Source organism: Siphateles boraxobius, unplaced genomic scaffold (genome assembly GCF_051911475.1).
Source record: "Siphateles boraxobius isolate OS27281-9 unplaced genomic scaffold, OSU_SipBor_1 1, whole genome shotgun sequence".
NCBI classification, from domain to species: Eukaryota; Metazoa; Chordata; class Actinopteri; order Cypriniformes; family Leuciscidae; genus Siphateles; species Siphateles boraxobius.
In genome coordinates this window covers 6,900,266-6,912,321 of record NW_027508699.1, presented here as the reverse complement: position 1 = coordinate 6,912,321, position 12,056 = coordinate 6,900,266, and the positions used below count along the sequence as shown (strand labels likewise).

General features: G+C 37.3%; 1 protein-coding gene across 1 annotated transcript in view; it reads left to right on the top strand.

Moving 5' to 3' along the window:
• acap2a (ArfGAP with coiled-coil, ankyrin repeat and PH domains 2a) overlaps positions 1-12,056 on the top strand; it is a 69,373-nt gene that overhangs the window by 21,052 nt on the left and 36,265 nt on the right. The window contains exons 3-11 of the mRNA XM_077248842.1: positions 7,220-7,339; positions 7,692-7,745; positions 8,939-8,997; positions 9,120-9,303; positions 10,680-10,724; positions 10,835-10,930; positions 11,018-11,092; positions 11,206-11,217; positions 11,692-11,804. Of these exons, the coding sequence (XP_077104957.1) occupies positions 7,220-7,339; positions 7,692-7,745; positions 8,939-8,997; positions 9,120-9,303; positions 10,680-10,724; positions 10,835-10,930; positions 11,018-11,092; positions 11,206-11,217; positions 11,692-11,804 (758 nt within the window). The remainder of the gene's footprint in view (positions 1-7,219; positions 7,340-7,691; positions 7,746-8,938; positions 8,998-9,119; positions 9,304-10,679; positions 10,725-10,834; positions 10,931-11,017; positions 11,093-11,205; positions 11,218-11,691; positions 11,805-12,056) is intronic.

Here is a 12,056-nt window from a genome sequence, read left to right as displayed (position 1 = left end):
TGTGTGTTACACGCCAATCTTACATTTACATTTACATTTAGTCATTTAGCAGACGCTTTTATCCAAAGCGACTTACATCTGAGGACTAAAGCAAGCGAGTCATCGTGAAGAGGGAAGAACGACGCAAGAAGTGCTCAAAATACAAAGTTCAGGCATTGCTCAGAGTAGCAAAAGCCAGTAGCAAAAAGCCAGACAAGAGAAGATTTAAATGGGAAGGAAAGATTTAAAAGAGAAGAATTTATTTTTTATGTTAAGTACTCACGGAAGAGATGAGTTTTCAGTTGTCTTTTGAATGCTGTTAGGGATTCTGCATTACGGAGAAGATGGTGGGGAGATCATTCCACCAGCATGGAACCGTGATTGTTGGCTACCGCAACAATCATGATCTTGATTGTTGGCTACCACAATCAAGTGACATTACAGGTGCGCCGGCAGAGTATATAAGGGCACCTAGAAAGAACGTCATCAGCTTAACTTGTCTGAAGGAAGACGCATAAGCATGCCAAAAGTATTGCAACACGACGCAGTGTCTCGTTCACCTTCCTAGGGAACCATGGTTACAGTTGTAACCTGAGACGTTCCCTTTCAAAGTGAAACTCTACACTGGAGAGTTGCCACTATGGGAGCGCTATGGAGTTGGCGCTAAGGGAACAAAATACCCACTACGTCATACTGCTCGAATGCATTCTATTGTGCTCATTCTATTGTGAAATTACCAGCGAAAGATACAGCCCACCTAGTGACCCAGAACTATCAGCCAAAGACAATGTACACAGCTCAATACCACCCATATTATGGCATGAAATCCAGCTCCGCCCCCTTTGCTTTCTATCACCGATCATCACAGGGGCGTCACTGCCCAGCCTCTTCTGACGACCAAAAAAACGTTGCCGCCGAACCTCTAGGGAAGCAGTCTACCCTATAATAGGTCTCCTAGAGAACTAGTCGATGTAAAGTTGTGCACAAAAACTATGCACAAAGACAAAGATTCTTAACTATGGTATGAAAGATATTAGATAATTATTTGATATACTATTTTACTTTACATAATATGTGTGTAAACATGGCCAAAAATATGTTTTCCCATTATATACAATGCATCTAGTCATTGTCCCTAATTTGCATATTAATGTGTTCTTTGGACAACATGTAATGAAAACAGAAGTAGCTATGATAAATAATTTGGCAACATTTTCATAATATCTTATAATTCATAGAAATATTGATATATAATTTCTTCCCTATTCACTTATGTCTCCCTAAAATTCAAGCATGCTGTAAGTCCTGGGTCCTCATTTATAACCATTGCCTACTCACAAAACAGGCCCTGAAAGAGGCGTACGCCACTTACGACGCACAAGTTGTGATTTATAAAAACAAACTTGACGGGAAAATTTGCGCACCTGCACACAAACTCTGACCCATGCATGCGTACGAACATTTTGGAGATGGAGCAGTTTGGCGACACCGATGGTGAGCTGGAGTTAAATGTCTTTTTGGTCACTTTTAGACAGAAAATCTAAAGAAAATTATACATATACAGAAAGACAATACAAATATAATTTCACAAACCAAGCCTATCACATGAAGCAAACATCCATCCCTTCTTAAATGTCCGCGCCAGCGAGCGTGTTTGGCTGTTTAGTGAAACTGACGCATAGCATAACGCATCTAAATCCGTAAATCTTCATTATAAGTCCTAATCATAAATACAGTTTATGTACACAATAACTGTTTAAATAAATAAAACAATGATTTAAACTTTGTTTTACTTCTGTTGTAAAGATTTAGTTTAAATATGCCATTCTGATTAATGTAGTTAAACACTTAAATTACATGAAATCATTACTGAGTAGTTACAAAATTTTTTATATTCAATAAAAAGAAATATTTGTTGTGGATGCAATGCTTTCGAACACTTTTCCTCTTGCATGCTGTGTTTTAATGTTTTAACTAAAGAGATAATTGCTTATCATGATAATAGCAGATTGTCTGAGAAAATGGTTTCGTGCAAATAATGCACAACAAGGTCTATCTGTTTCCATTAAAAACATAAATCAATTAAAAATACTCTTTGGCCAGTGGAAAAGATTAAGAAAAACTTTCTCCGAAATCTATTCTATACTATTTGATTGATTTATTCATAAACAAGGCAAGGATAGGCTACTAGTTTTTATTAATGTAACTAATGTGACCGCATTTCATATTTTCCTAATGTCTTGTACCGTTAAACATGTTATCACGTGGATGAATAATCATATGCAAATGATATGCAGATGAGGATATGCATAGTAAAACAAGGCGTTGTAAGCTCCATATGTGGTTGTTTCGGGGAGGAGACGCATGTGCGCACAATCTTCCGCTAACTGGGATTTATAAAGTGAATTCTGCGCAGGTTTTGGCGTACGCACGGTTTTATGAGTCTGAATATTTTTTTGGCGTACGCCATTTTTAGCTTTCTGGCGCACGTACACTTTTAGTAAGGATCCTACGCACAGTTTTATAAATGAGGCCCCTGGTTTCTTCTACGGTGGACATTTACGAAATTGATGCATGTCTTATAACGGAAAGTCATATTCTGATTTGAAATCCCACTAAAGTTGTCTTGAGATGTTAGTTTACTACAAACAATATGAAAAATTGTCAGATTTCAATTATAATTACAAAATATTATCATATTCCCATTTGAGTATTGAGATCAAGGAGAGGGACATTTGGTATCTTTCCAAACATTTGGTATCTCTGAAAAGCCCTGAATGTGACTTTACAGGACATCCAGACTTATATGTTCTCAAAGAAATTTGCTAAAATATAATGTCCTCTACAGAAGAAGAAAACTCTATTGCTGGGTCTCAGGAGGATATTTTGCTTAAAATAATTACCTGCTAAAAACAATGTAGGCTACATAATAATCAAAACATCATGAGCAGAAAAACAAAGTTAAGTAATAATTTCAAAGTTTTAGTTGTCTATCTTTGCCATCTACAAATATTTTTCCCAATTATAACGTTGTTTATGAAATGCTCTTATGCTCTACAATATGTAAGAATTTGGATCAAAATATCCAAAAACCACTTGCACAGTGTTATATATTTCTTTCAATTGTGTACTTCTATTATCGTAAATGTTTCCAAGAATTTCTAAATTCAAAGAAATACACAATTTTAAAAAGTGCCCGTCGCCTGTCAATGACGTAATCTGCCTCATCCCTGGTTTCCGCTTGTACTGCCATAGTAACCATGGCGACAGACATGGACAACTGCATAGCGCGTAACGTTTAGCGGCACACTGTTGTTGTTTCGTTCAAACATTATGGACCATGGCAAGCAGACTTTGTCAAGTCAAGTCATCCTCATTTATATAGCGCTTTTAACAATGTAGATTGATTCAAAGTAGCTTTACAGAGATAAACATATACTTTAAGGTAACAGAGATTGGTTAAGTTTTATAGTGGTTCTTGAAAAATGTTTTTTCCAGCTAAAGTTAGTTTTGAGTGATTCACTTCCGTCTAAATGATCATTTGTTATTAAATTAGGGGCCGCTAAGACGACACCGTTCTCTCTAAACAGACTTTAAACGTGAACCTGTGATAGACGCTGATGGCGTTCACATGCGCATTAAGAATTGATTCTATAGTTTTGTGCGTTTGAATATATGTGCGCAGGTTTGTAATTCCTTACAAACCATGCCTAAACAAACTACTTGTCTTGTCTATAAATTTTGATGCAGAATTTTATTTTATCTTATCACTTTGGGACAAAAGGAGAACTAAAACTAGGATCAATAACAGCGTGGCGTTTTCGAGATGCCGAGAGTTCCACGTCCGCGACTAACTTGGACTTGGCAGAGCTTCACGAGTCACGACTTGACAGGGACGCCGCTCTTGCATGTACTTTATTCGACAGGTGAGCAAATGTGAATAAAACAAATCAATGTTATATAGCTCAACATGATGAAATGTTAGAATATGATCAGTATGTTATTCTAATGTTGATCTAGCTTACTGCTAGTCTCATATAGCAAATAAACTAACACATAGAATAACATTATAACTTTTAACACACTCAAATGCTGTTTAGTATGATAGTGTACCGTTAGACCAAATTAACTACGCAACGTTACCTCACAAGTTTGATTTGTCAAAAACAGACCTGTGTGAGTAGTAATTCAGCACTTGCGGGTAGTTCGGTAGAATTAAATGTCCTTATTCCTTTATATATTTTTTATCTTTGTATCTTTTATCGTTTATATTTACCTCTTTTTCGGTTTATCTAACTTCTGTCATTATTATTGCTCACGGAATTTGGCAAGACTCTTTTCCAGGTATTGTTTAAACAGATACTTGTGGTGGAGCTAAAAGCCATTCAATCTTCTCTTTCTGCTCTGCTTCTTTTAGCTCCCTGCCAAGTAAAGCCGTCCCCAAAAATACTTCCCTACTTGTGATAAGTATAAAACAACTGATGGTACCATTGGGGACTGAGACGCATTTTTTAGTTCTGTTCACAAATAGAGATTTTGGTCAGAAATGTTAAAGTTGTTTACTACGGTCTAAATTTGGGTTCTCTTTCTAGGGAACTGACGCTTTAGGGACGACTCTCGAGGGCGCTGAATGTGTGCATTGTGAGAGACTGCCGTTTTGCAGTCTCTCAACATTGCTCAAAAAGTTGCTGTGTATCATCACCTAAAGGGCAAGAGTGCAAGGGTATGATGAACAAGCGTATGTGTCTATGCCTAAGGTGGAACAGACTATCTGTCCCCTTCTATGCCCTTGTCCCATAATGTTCTCCTTAGTGCCTTCAGGAGGCCGTTCTACCAATCCGACCACCTGTATTGTTTCGGAATGCTGTGGTTTCAAGCGAGCTCATGTCTCTGGCACAAGACCTTGCATCAGTGCATCTGAGTCCATCCCTCGATGCTGCGTTGTCAGAAAGCTCAAATCCTGTGAGGGGGGAAATAGAGGAGTCTGCTGGTTTGTTCCCTGCCAGTTTGCTTCAGGGCGTCAATAACTACTCAAAGTACACCAGAGGCCAATCTCGAGAGGTTGGTTCTCTTAGTAGACCATCTGGCAGCGTGGAAACTTCTACCAAATGGGTCCTGCAGACTGTAGAAAGATTATCTAATGAGATGTAATATATGTTGTTAGTCGGATCTATGTATTCATTCACATAAAAGTTCTCTCTGTTACACGCATTTAGGCTACTTTAATGGTCCAGTGGCAGAACTTTTGCCAAGCGTGTCAGAGGTTCTTATCCGCACTATAGAAGTATAGTTTTTTTCGTCTCTCCGTAACGGATTGAAGGATTGCGTCCGAGAAAAGACGCGAGCGCGAGCCACAATAGAACACTGTATCTGCGCCACTGATAGCAGTGGCAACGAGCACTTTGGTCACTTGACTTAAAAAACAACACATTTCAGATTGCCTCTTATTTAACAAACGAATGAAATTAATGCTCTGCTAGTTAACTGGAGATGTTTTATTTATTTGTATTGTTACATTCTTGCCGCGATATGTTGAAAAAATGGTGGGGACACAATCGACCTTGGCAAAAGTGGTGGGGACATGTCCCACCTGCAAATTACGCCAGGAAATGTGTTCCAGGAAATATATATATATATATATATATATATATATATACACATATATACACATATATATAAAAAAAAAAAATATATATATATCTGTGGTTAGTCATGGGTCGTGTATGGCATAATTTTTTTTTAAATGGCATTAAAAAGGCATTAAAAAGGCATTAAATTTAATTTGAAGATACCTGCAGAAACCCTCTTTGAAGTAAGCGGATGAGCCTCAATGTCACCCGAATCCACAGCCAAAAACAAATCATCCACCAGCCCCAATAATTTTCTCTGATTTAAGTATCCGCACCCGATGGTCAAATTACAATTATTCTGTGTTGTTACACGTGATTATAAATGGAAGATCGTCACCTTCAACAGCGGACTCGGCGACGGTTGATGGGTGCATCTCTAGGGTGAATGAGCGCTGCTTTTAAATGAACATTTCTTTAAAACAAAATTGATTTGACAGAATTACATTTTCTTAATGGCATAAACAGGCTTTACTCCCTTGAAACTTAAACTGGAATGTCACTCTTTCTGTCACTGCGACTTCCGGAACAGGCGAACACGCACACACGCGCACGCACACATCACTTTTGAAGTAAAGTTGAAAAGTGAGAATGCAGTGCATCGTAATTCATCGCGATATCGAATTGAACTGAATCGATGACATGATAATCGTAATCGAACCGAACCGTGAGACCAGTGTAGGTTCACACCCGTACTCCCTACCATACTCCCTGTATCCATGTGATTGACTTGCTTCGGCCTATTAGAAGCTAACAATGTTTGGTCTGGGTGCGCTTTAAACTGTAGCTTCCTGAGTCTGACCCTGATGTCACCCGCCCGTGATGTTCCATCATGCCATTGGACTGATTTCAAATTATCAATGATGATGACACAGTGTCTCATCCCCTTCTCAGGGAACCACTTCATCCAGGTGACGTTTTATTCCCTGTCCCAATGACGGCAAATTGTTCCTCAGTCCAAACCCCCTAACCCCCCCCGGTTACCTATTTAATATGGTATGATTGTAACCTTTTTTTTTTTTTATCGGTTTTTGTGGAAGAAAATTTTGGGGCCTTTTTTTTCTCTCTCATTTTTCTACCTTACATTTACAAAGAATTGTATAAAACATCTCAAATTTGACAAAATGTTGATTTATTGATTGATTGATTGATTGATTGATTGATTGATTGATTGATTGATTGATTGATTGATTGATTGATTGATATTTCCAATGACTATTGACAGATTGTATCATTTTTATTTTCATTTTTAATATCACTTTTGTTATATTCTTTTCTTTCTTTGTGCTTTTCATTTTATATACAGTGCAGATTGTTGTTGTATTGCTGTCATTTTCTGTTTTGGATTTTGTTAAAATTAAAATAAAAATAATATTCTAAAAAAACAAAATGTATTAAAATGTAAAAAAAATTTTTTACAGAATTTGTACATTGACATCACAAGATGACAACCACTAATAAGCATAATTATAATACATTTGTTAATAAAATAAGCCATCTTTATCACTGCAACCTTGGTATCAACTTGGAAACTTTAAAAAACGTATGTGTTTGTGTTTACTCCTGCATGCAGTGAGGTGGAATTTACTGAATGTGAATACACTTTTTTACAGCTGGTGAAGTTGTGTATTGGGATGATAGATGCTGGAAGAGTTTATAACCAGGCCAACAAGCAGTTTGTGAATGGAATCAGAGAACTGGCTTTGCAGTCCACCAGAGATGAGGTCATTGGGGTAAGACAGCCCAGACCAGCTGTCCTTTTTGCTTTTTGTTTATCTTTGTTCTTTTTGCATGCTTATTTATAATTTACAGTCTTTAGTAATTCATCTCACAAACTGTGGCCCTGTCCTAAATTGGGCTCTAACAGTCTTCCATTAAGTCCACAATTTGGTGATGTAATGCCACATACAGTAGACTGTCTGGTAGTCTGCTGAGTGTACCGTTTGGGACAGGTTCCTGTTTTTTTTTTAAAGTCCAGGTTGCAAGTTGTCAGATATGATTTTCTGCTTCTTTGTTTGACTATTTTTGGAAGCACTGACATGTTAAAGCAATGCAGTGTGTGATGTGTTTTCTTTCTCTCCTCAGTCCAGTTTAGCAGCATTTGCTGAGACTCTGCAGGAAATGAACAACTATCATACAGTAAGACATCTGAAAGTATTAGATATCTGTATGTTTGTGACAAAACCTCCCTTTGGGGAGACCTCAAAGGTATAATATATTCAAACTTCAAAACTACACTGTACAAAAAGTATGTAGTTTCTGCGATACTAGTGGCACCAATCGGAATTACAGAAATAAAGAATATTTTCCAACAACTTGTTGGAAAAATCTAGCCTTGAGGTTAATGAATGCATGAACTAACTGTTCCGCATTTGTCATTGAAAACATAAGTTGTAAATTAGATATATTTTTAAGATGGAAGAATGCAGTTTTACAGATGCTAGAAACATGGCTTTCTTTCAAATGAAAGATTGCTATCAAAGAGCATACCAGGTTCCTAACTGAGCGACAAAGACTTGACAGAGCAGCCATTCATTGTTAGACAGTATTCTAGGTTACTATATGCTGAGTTTTTTCCCTAATAATTAGAAACTCAGTTTTTTCTGAATTAAATAGTAGGAAATTATTAGTCATCCTATTTTTTACATCAGCTTTTACATTCAGTTTATTTTGTGAATTGGTAAGTTTCGTCTGGGCGCGAAGAAATATAGAGCTGAGTATTATCAGCATAAACTAATGCCATGCTTCCTAATGATATCTCCCTGGGGATACATGTACAGGGTGAAAAGCAACGATCTTAGTACTCAGCTTTATGGTACGCCATACTGAACTTGTGATCGATATGACATTTCTTCCTTTACTGCTACAAACTGATAATGGTCAGATAAGTACAATTTAGACCATGCTAATGCAATTCCACTAATGTCAACAGAATTTTCGAATCTATTCAAAAGAATGTTGTGGTCGATAGTGTCAAATGCAGCTCTAAGTTCCAGTAACACTAATAGTCAGAAACAGCCACGATCGTTATGAAAACGTCAAATCATTTGTAACTCTAATGAGAGCAGTCTCAGTACTTTGATAATTGATAATATTAGGGAGAAATTTATAACTATGCAATCGTCTACTACAGTATCACATCAGACTGATGTGCATTGTAGTGTCAAAAATACTCGAAAAGGCAGTATCCTCACAACTATGTTCCTTTTTAGAAAGAGTTGCAAATGCGAGGTTATTACATTGATGTTGTATTAGTATTTTCTACTTTAATTTGTAATCAAACTCACAAAGAATTAAATGCAGTACTTTATATTTGCTACCTTTCCTTTTAGATATTATTTGATCAAGCCCAGAGATCCATTAAGTCTCAGCTTCAGGCTTTTGTGAAGGAGTAAGTGTTTAAGTTTTAAATGCTTTATCAAACAAATATCTAGGGTTGTGTTGTGTTATTTTCAACACTGCTGAGTGGGTTGTTTTTGGGACCATTTCCCCTCTTCAAACTTTTATTTGCAGAGACTTGAAGAAGTTTAAAGATGCTAAGAAGCAGTTTGATAAGGTGAGTGAAGAGAAGGAGGTGGCACTGGTGAAAAATGCCCAGGTGCCTCGTAACAAACAGCACGAGGTAGAAGAGGCCACCAACATCCTGACCACAACACGCAAGTGCTTCCGTCACATGGCCCTGGACTATGTGCTACAGGTTTGTTAAGCGTCCTTTATTTTATTATTAAACATTTCCTAGTCAGTCCGTTTAGGTTGTAGTATCTATAGTCTGCAGTCTATCGATATGTCTGTCTGACTGTCTATCTATCCATCTATCATTTTATGCTGTTTATTAATGTACTATAGGCTTAACGTGTATGTGTGTACAATACAGGGTGTGTGTGAAGCGTCTAGTGCAGTAGTAGTGGTGCTGGTAGTTAGTGCATGCTGCATGCCGCACTCTGCTCTCTGTTTGTTACTGTTTGCTTACAGCTGTTGCCGCTGGTTAGCCGTCTTGATAGAGGGTGAAAAGAGGAGCCGAGTGTGTAAGCCTCCTTCTGCCAATTCAGAGCCTCTCCACCACCAAGGGGAAGGGCCTAGAAAACATTGCCTAAAAATTGCCCATTCAACCATTTACCTGGACAGGTTACCGCTAGTTATTCCACTACTGCGGTCAAAATAAGGAAAATAAGAAATAATACACTATAAAACTGGCAACATGGGATGTAAGGATTCTCCTAGACTCGCGTGGCATCTCTGACAGACCTCACTGTAGAACAGCCCTGATCTCTGCTGAGCTGAGCCACTACAACATCGACATTGCTGCCCTGAGTGAGACCAGGCTTCTGGATGAAGGCTTTCTAACAGAGGAAGGGAACCTTCTGGAAAGGTTTCCCCCCAGGTGGAAAACATCTTTATGGAGTAGGAGTGGCCATCAAGTACACCCTTCTACCAAGTCTCACAGAAACACCTGTTGACATTAGTGAAAGGCTAATGACCCTCCGTATACCCCTGGCAAAAAAGCATTATGCCACACTTCTCAGTGCCTATGCACCAACTTTGCCATCTGAAAATGAGGCCAAGGAATGCTTTTATCAAGCACTGGATGAAACTCTTTGCCGGATCCCTAAAAGTGATAAGATCCTCTTGTTGGGGATTTCAACGCTAGGGTGGGACAGAACTTCAGGATGTGGAGTGGAGTACTAGGTAGGCATGGCATTGGCAGGGTGAATGCAAATGGTATGAGGTTACTTACTCTTTTGTCTGAGCATAACCTTACCATAACCAACACCATCTTCCAGCAGAAGGCAAAATATAAGACGCACGCTCGCTCTAAACATTGGCACATGATTTATTTCATCATTGTTAGGTGTAGTGACATCAAGGATGTTCTCATCACTCATGCCATTAGAGGTGCAGAGTGCTGGACCGACCATCGTATGATTGTGGCATGATAAAGGCGTGGATGTCATCATCGGATTTCGATGGACAACCGAAAAATATAGGCTTAAATCAGACAAGGCTTTGTCAATTCGACAAGTGTTCTGACCATCTTTCCATTTGTTGTTTATACCTGTCTTGCTTCTTTTTCAGATAAATGTCCTTCAGTCCAAAAGAAGATTGGAAATCCTCAAATCTGTAAGTTTTAAAAGAACTAAAAATTAAAGTTAACTTAAGCTGCATTATTTACTGAGGACAATTTAATTACAGATTTAAAAAAAAATATTCTTTATAATCTGTCTTTGTAGATGCTGTCCTATATGAATGCCAACCTCACGTTTTTCCATCAAGGATATGATTTCTTTAGCAAGCTTCAACCATTAATGAAGCAGCTCAGCGGTCAGGTACAAAGGCATGAATAAGAAATGCACACATGCATTTCATGTGTGTTCAAATGTGAAGCTCATTTTGTTGGATGTTTGGTTTGTCAGTTGGATCAGCTGGTGGTGGATTCAGCAAAGGAAAAAAGAGACATGGAGCAAAAACACTCAACTATCCAACAGATGGTAAAATATGAGCAGAAACTCATTTTTAATTCCATTGAAAACACATACTCTAAAAGAATTCTTCTGTATCTTCCTCTACAAATCTAACCCCTGTTTTCTTTCTACACTATCAGGCTGCTTTGCAGGTAAAACTTCATGAAAATTCTCTCTCTTAAATTGTTGTTGGCAATTTTAAACAAATAGCATCGGATCTCATGAAGTATATTTCACCCAAGATACTAAGAAATTATATTTTGCAAAAGATATTTAACCCTTTTTAGGACCATTCAGATATGAAAATATGTATTAATGTTTAAAGTATTTTTACATAACGAATGTATTTTTGTATTGCTTTTATACTGATTTATTTTATTTATTTATTTTATCCTTGGATAAATAAATAAGAATCAAAAATTCACAGTGCAAACAAATCTTAATGGTCCTAAAATATTTGTATATTTTTTACATATTATTAGTGTATGTATTAGTGTAAAATATGACACAAATATGTTCTAATTTGTGTTTTTTTATGCAACAACTTTTTCCCTGAAATTTTTAGCAACTATAATGAACCAATCACTGCATTAGTTGACTGTTACTTTTCTGTGTGGATGTTCAAGGATTTCTCCACTGAAGACACAAAACTGGAATATAATGTAGACACTGATAATGGAATAGCTATGGAGGGATACCTTTTCAAAAGAGCAAGCAATGCGTTCAAAACCTGGAACAGGTGTGGGTGCTCATTGTGGTAGTGAACTGTTTGTGTTGGGAGTAAGCTGAGATTTAATTTCAGAATTAATTTTTCTCATCTGCAACTTTTTTTTTATAGATTTCATTTTTTGTATCTTTATTAATTTTTATTTGCCCTCATCTTGTGTCTTGGCTTATTGACAGGTAGCATATTGCATACTTCTCTAGATTTAAATCATTTGCCACACATCCTTGATCTCCAAAACCATCTTGAACACTTTTTACTTTCTAC